Genomic DNA, 16925 nt, shown 5'->3' with positions numbered 1-16925 from the left:
CTTATTGAAAGTCACACTTCCATTACCATTTTTGATATGTTTGATTTTGTTCACCTGTTTCCTTTGAGATGCACACTTATGGAAGTATTTAGTGTTCCTGTCTCCATCCTTAAGCCACTTTTGTTTAGCTCTTTGCCTCCATTTCAGATCTTCTTCTTCGAGGTACCCATCTATCTCATTCTGAAGAACATTGATTTGGCTATTAAACTGGCCAGAGTTGGATTCTTGTAAAATTCTCAACTGTTCTCTCTTTTAGTTTAGAAGCCTTTTCTGCTGTCTAAATGCCTCCTTGCTCCAAATCTTGAGCTTATCCCTGCATGCCTTCAAACCACCTTGAGTAGCATCAAGCTTGGAAGCCTGAGGTGGTTTCTGTATCCAGGTAGCTTTAATAAGTTCAGTGCACCCTTCTTTTTTACCCCATGCCACTTCATATCTAAATATTCTGTGATTAGAGGACTCATCTTGAGCAGAGTTTAAGCAATGAATAAACAAAGGATTGTGGTCAGAGCATTGAACTGGAAGAACTAGGACCTGATTAGAGTCAAAAAGGTTAAGCCATTCAACATTGGCTAGGACTCTATCCAATCGACATTTAGTGAATTCAAACCCCTCCCTTTTGTTGCACCAAGTAAATTTTGATCCTTCAAAACCAATATCCATAAGTCCACAGTCTGATAAGGCCAGTCTAAAATCTTCCATTTGCTTAAAGGGGCGTATGTTGGAGCCAAAGTACTCCTCTTGGAACAAAACCTCGTTAAAGTCCCCCATACATAACCAGGGGTTATGAATTCTGGAATGGATTAGCCTGAGAAGATCCCAACTAATACTTCTTTTAGCAGTAGAAGGCTGTCCATAAAAGCCTGTTACAGTCCACTTCTTGCTTGGGATGTTAGAAGATGAAGAGATAGAGATATGATGATGAGAATATGAATCTAATTCAGCTTCAATATCTCCTTTCCAAAGAATGGCAATACCCCTCCTCCTTCCAATACTGTCAACAGAAAAGCAATGGTCGAATCTAAGTCTGTTTCGGATAAGTTCTATTTTATTCCTTCTACATTTTGTTTCACATAGGAAAACAACATCCGGGCACTTTTCCTTCACCATGAGGTGGAGCTCACGAACTGTCCGAGGGTTCCCAAGCCCTCGGCAGTTCCATGCTAAGTGTTTCATGGGGCTTGGCAGGGCTAGAAACCAGCCACTGCCAACTGAGCTTGTTTAGCTCTCTTTCTTGTCATGATAATCCCCTGAGTTCCTGCATCAGGCCTTTTTCTTACTATAGGGTCACTAGATTCACCCATAACCGTATCAGTTAGGCTTTGGTTACCTCTAGGTCTCAATTCTCTAGCCCTCCTTTTCCACTTTCTTTTAGTATCAATAGCAGTAGCAGTTTTAATAGTAGAGTTTTGAGAGTGTGAGCTACCCTGAGTCAAATCTCTAGTAGGGAACAATGTATCTAGATCAGTGTGATACAGGGAGGGATCCAGGATGGGTATGACACCTTTTAAGGCCAAAGTGTCCTTAGGGAGCATACTAGCCAAGTGGGAGTTCTCAAAGCTATCAGAATTTACCTGGATAGAGGGGACAAAATGGACTTTTGTATTGTCCCAGTTGCCCTTTTCGTGTAGAGGTCCCAAAGGTTGGTGGTTGTCAGAGTTCCCAAGGTCAACTTGGTCAGCGCCTACTCTGGGATTGCTGGTGACGTTTTGGCCCATCCCATCATCTTCAAATCTGCTGCCTTCACTCTTGTTTTGGCGCCAACTCCCTGTGTTTTCACGTTCACCATCTCTCTTACTGAATAATGGAGAGTTTCTCATCTGTGTGCTAGCTCGCAACCAAGAGCCAAATTGAGGTATTGAGCCTTCACTATCAATATCCCCCCGAAAAGGATTAGGACAAGATAAACCCGTATGTTTAATGGCTCCACTCTGAAAGCAGAATAATGGGAGTCTCTCATACTTAAATGGAATCCAAAAGCGTTTTCCTCCCATGTTAATGAACTTGCCCAGAATGAGAGGCTTACAAATATCGAGTAAGACTCTAACTCTAAGACAATGGCCCCAGGCCATACCATTAGCATCCACATCAACTGATAATACAGTTCCAGCCGCTGCACCAACCTTTTCACCCATGGTTTTGTTCATTCCTGCAAAAGGCAGGTCGTGGAGCTGAATCCAGAATGGTTCCTCCTTAAACTCTATGTCTTTTGGAGCCACACAGCCTTCACAATCAAATAAGCAGACCAAGGCCCTGTCAAACGACCAGGGTCTTCCCGAAAGTATACGTTCCTTTTCCATATGATTTTGGAGTTCGATTAAAAACCTGTTGGTTCCAAGGTGTTTGAAGGAAACCTGACCTTCTACTTTCCAAGCTTTACTCATGGTATTTCGAAACGCACCTCTATTCATTTCTTTCTCTGCAACAATGAGAGCAGCCAGATAATTCCTACTTTTTGCTATAGAGTTAAGAACTTCCTCATCTGGAATGATGACTTCCTCCTTCTCTTCTTCCGTAAGTCTCAAACCTTCGTAAAGGTTAGACAAATCTTCAGCCATACCGTAACACTATGCTTTACTTCAAGGGATCCCACGACCGAAGCTCTCTTCAGACAAAGTCCAAGAGAGGGCCTCTACGTTCAGAGAACAGTAGAGAGAAAACTCCACCTTTCCACGAAAGAGGAGGGACCGTGATACCCATATTAGTAACTCATACTTTGGATCTCTTTTGAGCATGTAAAAAGAATATTAGTGCAATCCATAGTGTAAGGTAAAATTGTGAAGCCAGCAAAACTTGGATGTGTATAATATTTTTCTGTATTCTGTTTTGTGCATTTTTTATTTATTTTATGAAACATCTTTTCCGGCGAGTAAAATTCGCTGCAAATATTTGTTTTGTCGTATAAGCATATTTGCGGCGAGTAAATTTCGCCTAATCTTTTGCAACAAAACTTACCCGTTGGAAAAATGCAATTTCGACGATAAATATTACCGAAATAGTTTTTCTTAGTGATTTTAAAGGTAAACGGGAAGGTTACTTTCGTCGATTTTTTGGACATTTGCGACAGACTAAAATCGCCATAAATAGTGGTTTTTTACAACGATTTTTTCTAATCGCTGAAATTGATAAAAAAATGACTTTAAGATTTCGTCGAACCTGCAACGATTTATAAATCATCGAAAATGATCAAATGCAGCGATTCTTAAGGGTATTTGCGACGATTTTGAGAGCTGAAAAAAGCATGATTTCTTTCTCTTTATTATTATCGATATATATAATAAAGAGAAATAATATTTGCAATCATCGTGTGCGCAAGTGTTGTGCAATTTTTTTGAAAAAAATGAATAAATACGAGACTCACATAATTTTTTTTTAATAGCATACCTCACCATTTTTCAAAACAATTACGAGACACTTTTGCACTCAACGACTATATGAGTAATGCTAGGCTGCCGCCCAGTAGTGACAGCTGGGCATGCCGCCTAAGCAAAACTCATCTTTATTATTTTTTTCATTTTTTCTTTTCACATTCTCTTAACATCTTTGAACATTTTTACAAAATAAAAAAAATATCAATACACTAATAGTCACTTTTTTAATCAGTAAGTAAAAAAAATTAAATACATGAATGGGCAAAATAAGAGAGTAAAATAAGACGGCATACTAACATTATTTTCTTTTTAGGATAAAAATGACATTGTTCCTTTTTTTGTTTGAACAACTGCAATTTGCAAGGTTTGTTCGGCCCGTTAGGATTTCACTCAGATCTCGCTTGTGACTGTGGATGGAATCCCATTCAGCTGGTGTGTGAATAGAAGCCCATTCAAGCAGTGTCGTTAGGCTATGCATGATACGGGTTAGACTTAATTGGCACGTGGAGATAGCCAATCCCTATAACAACTTAAAAAGCTTGCGGTATGACTTTGTATAAATGTATTGAGCAATATTATTTCAAGTGAATTGAGTTCCTTTTGATTTTAGTTTTAAATTTCAATTTATAAAATTTAAGGTATATATCAAATTAAAAAATGGGAGTTGCATGCCAATGCCTATTTGACAACGAACTCGGCATTTGTTAGCCATATAATTCCATATGGCATCACGTTACCCCGACCCCAATCTTGCAAGGAAATCTGCAGGAGAATTTCCTTTTCTATATACATGTCGAATGATGAAAGTCAGCTCTCGTAACATCTGCATCAGTTCTTCCTGGTAGTCTTCAAGGTAAGAGCCTCTTTTGATCCATTTTACAACCGTACTTGAATCCATTTCCAGTTCCACTCTTGATAAACCCAGCTGACGGACCTACCTCACTCCATGAACTAGAGCCAAAAAATTCTGCAGCAGTCCTGGAACCATGGCCAATTGGAGCTGAAAATGCAGAAATCATATTTCCCAAATGATTCCTAATGATCCCACCTACCCCTGCAATTCCAGGATTTCCTCTAGTACTCCTATCTACATTTAACTTCACCCAACCCTCCTTCGGTCTCTCCCATCTAACAAACTACATCTGTCTGCATCTCCTTACCTTACTCTTCACATTCAAAGCCTTCAGAATTTTGATCATCACGCCAAGACAATGGCTTAATGGCTAAAAATTTTTCACTTAATTTCATGATCCTGAATTTGATACTCTGCCAAACCTCATCTGTCGTTTCAAATTGTTCCTCCATCTGAGTTTTGCACTGCTGAGACCAAAGCCTCCATGTAACTATAGAAGGAATAAGACCAATAAGTTGCCCCCTCGTCGAAGACCTTGAAGCACGATGAAACCAGTCCAGAACAATTTCTTTCCAGGAGCCATATTGGTGTCAAAGCAAACCAATATGCACAACACATATTTTCCATACCTTTCTAGCCGCCTCTCCTGTCGCTAATACATGATCTAAATCCTCATAAGCCCCTTTCCCACATCAATTGCATTTAGAAACCAACGGAATACCAGTACGGCGTATTCTGTCATCAACACAAAGAGCATTATTGAAACTTTTCCATTTTGAGTTATTCACTATCCCCAGAAGACACTTCAAAATAGATTTCCAGAAACTAGAAACTTTACTCCCATCTATTAAAGAGATGCGATTTTTCCTTACATATTTGGCCTTAAAAAAATTAGACCACAGGGACTGTTTCGTTAAAAGCTTCCATGCTAGCTTCATATGAAGCGCTTTTTCTACAACCATCAGATTTCGAAGACCAATCCCTCCTTCTTGAACCGGCTTGCACGTTGAATCCCTAGACCTCCAATACTTTTTTGGTCTTCCATCCTTGTAGCCCCAAAAGAAATTGCTCATACTCTTATTAATGGAACAAATGATGGATTTTGGTACCTGTAAAACAGATTAGACGTGAATAGGAATGCTCCCAAGAACATGTTTTACAAGTAGCAACCTAGCCCCTCCTGAGAGAAGCTTTACAGTTCATCAAGATGAATTGCTTTTAATCTTCCAGATACCATTGGCACCCCGAGATATTTAAAAGGAAGAGTGCCTTCAGTGAATCCCGTAAGCCGCAATACACTTCTTCGCCTTGAGATAGGAATATGCTTTGAGAAAATAATGGAAGATTTCTCCTTGCTTACTCTTTGACCCGACCAACTCTCATATAGCTCCGGAGTTTGAGAAATAGATCTTAAGGAAGCTTTGTTGCCATTTGAAATGACTATGTCATCAGCATAAAGAAGGTGTGACACTAAAGAGGAGTCCTTAGGTTGTGAGAAAACAACAATTTTCCCCTCATGGAATTTCTTTTTCAACAATCTAGATAAAATTTCTTCCACCATAATAAAGAGGTAAGGAGAAATCAGATCACCTGGTTGCAATCCTCTCCCACTTATTGGAACACCATTCATTACAACCGAAAACCAGGGGGAAGAAATACATCTCCGCACCAAATTACACACCAAAGATGAAAAGCCAGCAGCTTCCATGACATGGATAAAAAAATTCCAATCCACACTATCGTAGGCCTTTGCCATATCAATTTTCAAGACTATATTCTCTCATCTAATCGGCTTATGTAAGCTTTGAATCATATCCTGAGTTAAACTGACATTTTCAAAGAGGCTTCTCCCAGGGATGAAGTCTTCTTGTTCCTGAGCAATAAACTTGGAAAGCAGTGGGGCTAAGCGATTTACCAAAATCTTTGTGCACATCTTGTAGAAAACTGAACAAAGACTTATAAGTCGAAATTTATCAAACCCATTAGAATAATCACAAGGGAATGATTTGACAAATATTTCGGACATATGAGTGGGGAGATTGTCAGACCCTATATTGATTGGAATGAAGAAGTTTTTGGCATTCATAGTAGGGTAATTCTTATTGCAGTCCACGGGCATGGACTACTTTGGAGGCCTAAATGAAATGCTCCCGTTTCATTTATTGATGAAACGGAGTGTTTCACATAGCAGAACCAAGGAAATGAAATTCCTTCCTTCCTTTGTGAAATCCATAGCAGAGCAAAGGAACGTCGCCCTTGCAACTCCCTCGGCCCATTGACGTCGCCTTCCCTTCCTCAAAAGAGGACCCAGTCTGCCCATGCATCTCTCTCTCTCTCTCTCTCTCTCTCTCTCTCTCTCTCCCCGTAGGCTATAAGGTGTAGATGTAAGTTTCTATTTTCTCTTCTTTTCTATTGTAATTGATGCCTGGTCATTGTGAGAAGATGTAAGATTTGTTGGAGGTGATCAATTTGATATTCTGAAGGGGCGGTTACAGAACTGTTTTGTAACCTTACACAATCAAAATAAAATTTACACAATATTGTTGATGTAATCTTACACCTCAACAATTCGTCGATCAATTTGTTGGGTTATTACAAATCTGTGAATGGGTTCCATGGTGTTGTTTAAATTTTTTGGGTTTTTTGTTGGGTTATTACTCTTCTATTTTCATTCGTTGTTTTAAAGGGCAGTGTGCACTCTACTTGTTTGTAAAAATATGTGAATGGGTTCCATAGTGTTTTTCTAGCTTTCCTACCCATGTCTTGAGAGTGCTTGCTGAAGGGCCACCCAATGGAGAAGGAAAGAGACCCTGGCTTCTCATTAATTGTTTAGGAATTTATATATTTTTTCTATGACAATAATCCAAATTTAAAAGTATGTTTTCTCAACAATTTATTTACAACTTTTCTCAATTTAAAGCACTACAAATATGTATAATGATGCATGGATTAAGAAATAAAAAGCTACAGAAATCTTCAGGAATAGATGACCAATATGTTAAGATGTCAAATACCAATCTATGTAGACAGAATAACCATGCATGAATGCATGTCAAGAAAAGAGTACTCATAAATACTTATAAAAAAAAGAAAGAACAGAGAGTCTTTGTAAAATATAGCAGAATCAACATGTCCATATTAGTAGAATGGGTGATTGTTGATGTGAATGAGTCATTTACAATTAAAAAAAGGATAGATAATTCATTGGCTTACAGTAGAGGAGACTGGCCATTAAATACACTTAAAATAAAAAGCCCCCTTTTTCATTGGCTTACAGTAGAGGAGATTGATGCTTAGCAAAATATGCACTCATCTCGTGTTTTGGACACGACAAACATTTGCTGGAAAATAAAGAAAAACAACCTAAGCTTTGTATATGGTAGTGGAGAACCCAGAGGCCAGATGCACGGCAGTTTGCAGATGCCCAGACGCACGACACGAAGAAGGAGAGGGAGAGTTCAGATTTGAGTGCAACTTCAGGCCGTTTGGGTGTAATTGCATTTTACACTAACAAATCACAAGTTGACACATAGGGAATACAACTTCAGATAGCCTAAACTCACATACAGATAATTGTTTTTTTTCCAGATCTTTCCCCCTCTCTTTCTCTCTCCCTCCGTCGCTCTCTTTCTCTCCCTCTAGAAATTCATTTCAGCCCAAAATCGGGACCTGCAACCAAGAACCTTGCTGCGTTTTCTCTCCCTCCCTCCTCCGATTGTTGCTCTCCTCAAGGTCCAAGAGAGTTGTGGCCATCGACATGAGATTTGTGAGGCTATTGTCTACATTTCTATCTGATTTCATTACCTTTAAATTTATGTTTGGATGCTGAGAAAAGTGCTGTCCTAAAACCTTGTTCTTCAGATATCACAGTCCTGCCCTAAAACCGACATCGGTTTCAATTTCCATGTAATATATATATATATATATATATATATATTATTTATCATGCATAGTATTGCAAACCAAGCTCTCCATAAACTAGTTTTGTTAGGGTGCAGAGTGTGCATGCCCAGTATTGCAAACCAGTTGATTCATTGCAAACCAGAAAAAATTTAGGGGAGAGGAGAAGAAGGGCTACATGGTGAGGAGGAAAGATGGAAAAGAGGAGAGTTTACCTGAATGCAAGCCCTATCTTAATTTCTACAAGTCTACTACGTGCTTGTTTTTTATTGGTGGGTGTAAAAAGAAAACTAACACCCTACCGGGTTTTTCTTTCAGATTTCTGGCTTTTTCTTTATTTAGAAATAAGGTTTTTTTGGTCAATTTCATGATAAAAATGAGGGCCTTTTAGTCTATTCCTTGTTAGACGTTGCGAAGCAAACTGTACATGCTCGGATTCTGACCCAAATGTTAGAATTTTTTAAGCAATAAATATTAAAGAAAAATAGGGTCATAACTGCCATACTTTACTTAATTTCAAATGACAATTAGCATCGATGATAAAAATAAAAAATAAAAATCATTTTTATGTGTTTTTTTATTTGATTTGTCAAAACAAATGGAGGAAAACGAAACGAGTACTTGAAAGGGGAATGCATCTGCCTAAATATAGTGAAGTGAAATGTAGCCAAACTAAAAAAGTGCGGGTTTAGTTTAGATTCTAAATTCATCTAAACTCATCTTATCTAATTATTATAATTTTTTTAAATTCTAACACAAAATATAATAAATAATTCAATTTTTTTTAAATATTAAAATAATAATAATATTAAAATAATAATAATATTAAAAAATAATATTCTAATAATATTTTATTCAATTTTCAACTTCTATTTCATCTCAATTCAACTCAGTTCAACATCCAAATGCAGCCTAATGTTAATGTAATTTCCTCACTCCGAAGTACTTTACAACTGATTTCACTGAAACAATTGAAAATCATCTGCCCATTTGACATAATCAATTCATTTTTCACATATCATTAATTATAAGAAATCCCTAAAAGTGAAAACAATATTTCTATCTATCCCCAAATGACATCGAAAAGAGGACAGACTGAAGGGACCGATTAATACACAATAAGTTCTGATAATTAGATTGTAATATTAGGAGTCATCATGTCCACGATAATAACTTTTCATGGTATACAAAGTTTGTAAGAAAGAGAGGATCAATAGGATGATAGCGGCCAATGTCGAAAGTAAAGCCCAAGGAGTGTTGAAATAATTGCGCACAAGCACAGCACGCCATCTAGGCCACCTGCGGTTGCAGTATCCATTCACATTGTTGCAAAGCTTTCCGTAATAGAAAGTTTTGACATAAGTATTGTGGTAGAGCTTATTGAAGAACTGAACCGCTTCCTTTCTATTTGACCAGCTATGAATAATCTCACTCTCGCAAAGTATGTCCACGTCCTTGGTAGTGTTGATGAGGTTGTCTATGAGTATGGCATAGGAAGTCAACCATGCTTCACAGTCGGTGTAGCATTGCTCAAAAGCGATCAGATTTCGAAAAGCTGTTTCTGTTGTCTCTTGGATTAGTAATGGAGGAATTTTGAGGATCCCATCATTGAATTTTATGTCCAATATGCTTTCAGATGTACCCTTCACGAATTTGATTCCAGCCTCCATGAGGCCTGTAGCAGAAGGCATGACTTCCCAATATTCTGAGTTGCTTTTTTCCTCTATAGTTGATGAAACCAACCATTTTCTCAATAGGTCGACAATGTGCTTGATGTCTTTGAGAGGCAAGATTTTGGTAGGTGGTGTGGCTGAGAAAGTTGTCCCAAAAAATTGAATTCCAAGTTCAAGTAAAGATTGGGTATGGGTTTGTTGTTTGGTCATGTTGAACAAGTGCTCGAGCACAATCCAAGGAACTTGGTTTTCTAGTAAAATCAAGTCGTGGTATAGAAATTGAAGCATGCAAGACATGGTAAAAATAGGGTCGTCTTTTTCTCTGAGCTCCTTATAAGCATCCTTGCGAAATAGCTCAATAATGAAGCAACCATCAATTAACAAGATTTTGACAAATTCTTCTGGAGTGTATTTAATTGATTCGGCATAATATTGACGAGCCTTTGTCTCTAGCACTCCATCGATGGATTTGATCAGATCTATCTCTGAAGTGCGTAATCGAGAAATAAGACACTGCAAGTATTGTAGTTTAATTTTTTCAACGGCTTTCAAGTTTGGATCTTCATGGTGAAGAGGGCCGAAAGAAAATGCATCAGGGGTAAATGCGTTTTCATTTTGCCTGGAGAGTATATTGGGGATCTTGAAGATACAGCTCTTTGGTGACACAAGCGAATCATGGTACATCATTTCCCCATTTGAATTGGCCAAGCCTTGTGTGTCGATTATAACACTATCTCCACTCACAGACATTTCTAATCTTCAAAAGAAGTGAGAAGGAAAAACAAGAGGATCAAAGTCGATTGACAAGAAATTCATCCAAAAAATAGAATTAGAAATAAAGTTTTCTTAGCTCATGGTGATTGACGGATCTGCATGGGTATCACAAACAAGGAAGCTAAACTTACACTAGGACACAATATCAAAGACACTAATAGATATTAGATTCACTAGCTAGCACCCAATAAATCTCACCTTAAAAATCTTTCAGTAGCACCAGATCGATGAAGGATGATATCTCACATAAGATTCAAGTCGTTGACCATAAGAATAAGATGATCATGATGAATCTGATCAGACCTCTCAACCTTTGTTCCCAGGGATTAGGCAGCTAACTAAACGATCATAGCGTCATAACTAGTCACGACTTGAGGCCCGTGTTGAAGTAGCGGAGCTAGATTTGGGTTTGCCAATGGAGATGCTGCGCATGAAGATGCTGTCGACAAAGAAAATTGTCGAGAGTGAATCGTTAAATACGAAAACTTATTTGAATGTGATTTTTTTATTATTTTTTATAGATATTTGTAAAAGTTGTTATTTTTTTTATTATTTTGGACAAAAGAATAGGTCAACTTTTTATTTAAAATATCTAATTAAAATCTGTTTTATCTAATATTTCAACGAATGAGTTTTCATTTTTCAAACCTTACGCGTTATTCCTGATGGTAGCATCCCTTACGTGTCACTTGTACTTTACATTTACGTGTTTCTTCCTCAGCTCCCACACTTTTTCCTCGTTTCAACTTCACCCCGCTCCACACGTTACCACTCATTCACCTACAGTTCCTTCCTGTGAAGAAGACTGACCCCTTGGCCATTAGTTAAGGTTGCGTTTAATGTTTAAATTGAATTGAATTGAATTGAATTAAGTTGAGATGATAAAATATTATTAAAATATTATTTTTAATATTATTATTATTTTGAGATTTGAAAAAGTTAAATTATTTATTATATTTTGTATTGAAATTTAAAAATTTGTAAAAATGAATTAAGATGAATTTACTTACCAAACAAAGCCTAAGTTCTGAGTTTCTAGTACAGAATCTTTGGGCATTAACGGAAGAGGGTACGAGAGAAGAGCAAAGTCTTTATATCTTCTCTATTCAACGACAATGGTCAACGTTGACCGGAGAATGGCCGGTTTGAACCTGTTAAGAGGTGGCTTGAATTCTAATGAAACAGTGCAATGTCGTATGTTCGCTCGAGCGGAGGTTCATTCAACTCGAGCGAAATCAGGCAGAGAGCTTTGCTCAAGCATCGCTCGACGTTCAACTCGAGCGAATTCAGGCAAAGAGCTTCGCTCGACATTCGCTCGACATTCAGCTCGAGCTAATTCAGGCAGAGAGTTTCGCTCGAGCAATATCCAAGTCAGAGAGCTTCGCTCGACATCGCTCATCTGTTAGCTTGAGCGAAGTGTACAAAACCTACGCTCGCTCGACACTCGCTCGACACTCGCTCGAGCCATTGTTTACAGAAGTGAATTTTCACTGTTTCTATAAATACCAAACGGTGCCTCTTTCCATTTTACACTTCAGAAATCATTTTTTGTCTTGTTTTAGTGATTTCTTGAGAGAGAAGTTAGAGAGAGATAGAGAGATTACTTCTTTGAGAAAGAAGTTTTGTATTATTCTTCTGTACTCCATCTTTGTTGATAGTGAAATCTCCGATACCGACCCCACCAATGGACGCAGGCTCACTTTGAGCCGAACCACTTAAATCTTGGTGTTCTTTCTGTGTGATTGTCATCAATTTCTTTCGTTTATTTTTGCTACTATACTTCGAGTTAGTCTTAGATATACAGTTATTCCCAACCGAACCCATTTGGCTGGTCTCTGCCGCCTCTCTGCTCGAGCTGCTGCACCTTCTCCAGCCATGTCCCTTCCTGTTCGCAACAGTCTCCTTTCGTTCTCTTCTCTAGCCGACAAGGTTATAACCCATCTTTAGGATTCGGGGATCTAGGTATAACAAGGGCTCTCCAACTCCAAGTTTGCCCATGCAGAAGCAGAGTTCGGCTTCGCATTCCCCCTGACCTCCGCGCCGTACTCTCTGCCGGTTTACTCGTTGGCCCTGGATTTCCTGACTGGTGGAGCTCGGCTCCATCTTCGTTCGACCTTCCCATCGCCGTTATTTCCTTCCAGATTGTTAGGAACACTCTTTGGACAAAGTCCTGGGGGCTCTGACCGTCCGACCTGGAAGAGGCTTTACGGTTGATCGGAATGCCCTCAAGAGAGCTCCCCTCTTCATTCCCATCTTCAACCATTGCTACATTCCTGGAAACCAGTGTTTAGTTGGAAACCCGATTTTCTTCGTGGACGAACTGTATGCGAAGGAAATGCTAATGTGTGGTGCGGGATGAAGTTGAAACGAGGAAAAAGTGTGGGAGCTGAGGAAGACACGTAAATGTAAGGGACAAGTGACACATAAGGTTAGCTACATATCAGTCACTGTTTAGCTTTTCTCCTTCGTTAATCTATTTTTTGTAATAGTGCTACAGAGCAGTCACGGTTCTGTAAATGTGGGAGCTGAGGAAGACACGTAAATGTAAGGGACAAGTGACACGTAAGGTTTGCTACATATCAGTCACTGTTTAGTTTTTCTCCTTCATTAATCTATTTTTTTGTAATAGTGCTACAAAGCAGTCACTGTGGTTGTGCACACCCGATTCTCCCCCATGCCCGATTCACCTTTAGCCCAACTTGGCACCGTCGTGCGCCGTCCAGCCTCACCGCCACCACTGGCGACTCCTCCTCACACTAGCGACCAAGCCAACCACCATCGATCTTCTCAATGCGCAGCTTTCTCTCTCCCCTGCGATAACCCAATTGAAATGGGTTTCACCCATTTCTCTCCACTTGTGCAGCCGTACGCGGCCACCCAGGCCACTGCACCTCCACCACCTCACACCGATGACCACCTCTCGCAGAACCAGCCACCACGAACCTCCCTCTCCCTCTTCGTTGCACACACACAAACTACCCATAAAATGGGTTTCACTAGAGCTTGGGGCCACCAAGCCCTATCACTGCCGTGCGTCGGTTCTAGCCCCACCGAGTAGCTCTCCTGACCACTGTGACTCCTCCTCGAGCACTTCTGAGCCAGCCAAGTCCTCCACCTCTCAGTCTCTCAGTCTCACCTGGTTCTAGCCCCATCATCTCTCTCTCTCAGTTCGATTTGGATGATGTGTAGGAGATGTGTGTTTTGAATGATGTCACGTCATGTGTATAATGGATGCAGCCAAGCAGTAGCTTCTCCCAAGATTTTTTCATTTTTTTTTAAATCATTGATAAAGAAAGAGATAAAAAGATCTAGCATGAGAAAGATAAATGTCAATAAGGATTATATATTATTTTTATTGCCCATGCATTTCATATTTCAATACACATAATGAATCAGTTGAATGTGTTATTGTCTTAACGAGGAGCCATATCATTTTCCTTAACATTTGAGAAATATCTAGAGTACTTTCCTTGTTACCAAAAAAATAAAAAATAGTGCTTGTGTTTTCAAGGATTCAATTATAAGTTTATTTGTTAAAAATTTATATAGAAAACCATGAAGATAGCTAAAACTTTATATGGCTTCTTTAAACCCAAACCAATCTAGAATCAAATTATATATTTTGGTATCTCTCTCGCGTAAGAGTGTGTCTATCACTCTCTGATCTCTCGTTGATGCCATATATAAAGCATAATATCGTCTTATTAAAAACATTCTTTCACTTTCGTTGAGCGACAACATATATAAATAGTGTCATGTGACAATAATGCGTATGTGGTTAAGCTATTTGAAGACATGCCCATTTCTCCCACTTTTAACGTGGCAGACCTATTTGCATGCTACCCATGACTAGATGAGCCCTCATATGTCAGTAATATCTCGAGGTTGAGTTTTATTTTAAGTGGGGGAGAACTGATGAAGGACACGAGTTAGAATAAAGTGGCAAGGCAATAAACTTAGTAACACGCTTGACTTTCTCTCCACACCGTGATTCCTGCATTTCTGCCATTTACGTGCTGATTTTTCTGCAGATTTCCAATGGACAACAAATTGATTTATTTCCTTCTTAGTTTGTCGTAATTTCCATTTAAAAGCAACAACCTTACTTTCTTGGATTTATATATATTGATCTCCATTGAAAGAAAGAAAGGGTAGTTGATGATATTATAATTAAAGTGTGTGTTGCTTTGGCAATTGGTCTACCTCTAGAAGACACAACTCTTCCTCTGTTTTAATTTCTTTAGCTTCTGCTACGTCAATTGGCATCGAAGCCAGGTTACACCTGGCCCAAGGGCGAGAGATTAGGTTGAGAGCAATCACTCCGGTGATGAGGAACACGGAGTCTGAGCCCTTTGGGTAGATGTACTACCACAAAGCCAACAGAACCAACAACATTTCAAAGGTATTGAGCACATGCTGCAGGAGTTATAACAAACTATCATAAATGTTTAGGTTGATGGTAACAGGAATCACAAGGATTGAGGTTGGGACTGAATGGGTGGTGGTCATGGTTACATACCACGACAAAGGCAACAAGTGGTAGATGACTTTTCTAGCAATGATGAAATCGAAACCCCTACCAGGGGAGATCGAAGTAATAGGAGAGCTCTTGATAATATGAATAATTACCGAATAAAAATCGATCTTTCATGTTCCAGTGGCCATCTCCATGTAGAAAACTTCCTTAACTGGCTGTTAGAAGTAGAGAATTTCTTTGACTACATACAAATTCCTGAGGCACAACAAGTGAAGTAGGCGTATAAATTAAAAGGTGGTGCATCGGCTTGGTGGGAGTAGATGCAAAATAGTTGAAGGCGTCAAGGCAAACAACCTGTTCGTACGTGGCCTAAGATGAAGTGTTTGATGAGGTCGAGGTTTCTTCCACTAGATTATAAGCAAATTTTGTATCAGCATTATCAAAATTGCCGACAAGGAACCAAAACTATTAATGAGTATATGGAGGAATTTTACCGGTTGAACTCGTGAAACAACTTATTTGAAATCGAAGGACAGCAGGTGGCATGGTATATTGGGGGTTTACGACTAGCTATTCAAGACAAAGTGACATTGCACACTACTTGGACTCTGTCAGAAGGTGTTAATTTAGCCATGAAAATTGAGATGCAACTAGCTCGCCCACCACCACGAACGCTAAGCTTCATGCCATCACCCAAAGCTGTAAACCAGCAACTCAACAACCCACATATGCCATCATCTAGCAGACCACAAAGGAGCAGCAATAATAACCAAGCACAAAGGTCCTCTATGGCACCACCCCTAAAGAGGGGAAGCTCCAGCAATAATCCATACACCAAGCCAGTGACAGGCAAGTGTTTTCAGTGTAACCAACTTGGTCATCGCTCTAAGGAGTGCCTCACATGTTGACCAGTCAACATGATCGAGAGAAGAAAGTGACTCGAGGGAAGAGGAAGATGAATTGGTGGAAGGAGACGAGGGTGAGATGGTGAACTATGTGATTCAACAACTCCTATTGACGCCAAAGCATGATGGGAAAACTCAAAGGCATGAGATCTTCAAGACACGATGCACTATTAACAGCAAGGTGTGTAACTTAATAATTGATAGTGGTAGCTGTGAAAACATAGTTTCGAAGGCCCTCGTAACAACACTGCAATTGAAGACAGAGAAGCACCCTCATCCTTACAAAATCAATTGGATTCGAAAAAGGGTGGAGGCAAGAGTGTCTACTTTATGAAGAGTTCCTTTTTCCATAAGAAAGTTTTACAAGTATGAAGCCACCTGTGACGTCGTGGAGATGGATGCCTACCACCTATTGCTTGGGCAGCCATGTCATTTTGATACAAATGCAACTTATATGGGGTGTGACAACGTGTTTTCATTCTGGTGGCATGAAAGAAAAATAATGCTGGTACCGATGTCATTTAAGAGCTTAGATCCTATAGCTATGGTGGAAAAGAAGTCATTTCTAACCGTGACTAAAGATCAATTCATAAGAGACATTAAAGAGGCTAGGCAAATATGGTTATTAGTTGTGAAGGGAGAGAAAAATACTGAAGTGTTTGAGGTTCCTCTAGAAGTCCAGCATCTACTAGATGAGTTTGAGGGGGTTGCTGCACAAGAATTACCTGAAGGTCTTCCTCCCATGTGAGAGATCCAACACCATATCGACTTAGTTCCAGGAGCAAGTCTGCCAAATCTCCCACATTACCACATGAGTCCCAAGGAAAACCAGATCCTGGAAGAGCAAGCTGAAGACCTTATTTGCAAAGGCCTAAATTGTGAAAGCATGAGCCCTTGTGTCGTACCAGCATTGCTCACACCAAAGAAAGATGGGAGTTGGAGGATGTGCGTGAACAACCGCGCTATTAACAAAAT

General features: G+C 39.3%; 2 protein-coding genes across 3 annotated transcripts; both read right to left on the bottom strand.

Annotated features, from left to right (window-relative positions):
- Positions 1-4216: 4216 nt before the first annotated feature.
- LOC118348600 lies at positions 4217-5977 on the bottom strand. Its single transcript, XM_035690637.1, has 3 exons — positions 5456-5977; positions 4943-5330; positions 4217-4368 (listed from the first exon to the last, which is right to left on the bottom strand). Exons 1-3 carry the CDS (start codon positions 5975-5977, stop codon positions 4217-4219), a joined length of 1062 nt encoding a protein of 353 aa, XP_035546530.1.
- A 3140-nt stretch (positions 5978-9117) lies between these two features.
- Positions 9118-11040, bottom strand: LOC108994274 (UPF0481 protein At3g47200-like). 2 transcript variants are annotated; one of them, XM_018969412.2, is made up of 2 exons: positions 10767-11040; positions 9118-10551 (listed from the first exon to the last, which is right to left on the bottom strand). In XM_018969412.2, exon 2 carries the CDS (start codon positions 10542-10544, stop codon positions 9267-9269), a length of 1278 nt encoding a protein of 425 aa, XP_018824957.2. In that variant the 5' UTR covers positions 10545-10551; positions 10767-11040; the 3' UTR covers positions 9118-9266. The 2 variants fall into 2 exon arrangements, with proteins under 2 accessions (XP_018824957.2, XP_018824958.2); XM_018969413.2 differs by having other exon boundaries at positions 9118-10546.
- Between the last annotated feature and the right edge of the window lie 5885 nt (positions 11041-16925).

This window comes from Juglans regia, chromosome 6, assembly GCF_001411555.2.
Source record: "Juglans regia cultivar Chandler chromosome 6, Walnut 2.0, whole genome shotgun sequence".
Lineage (NCBI taxonomy): Eukaryota > Viridiplantae > Streptophyta > Magnoliopsida > Fagales > Juglandaceae > Juglans > Juglans regia.
This window is presented reverse-complemented; position numbering and strand designations above follow the sequence as displayed.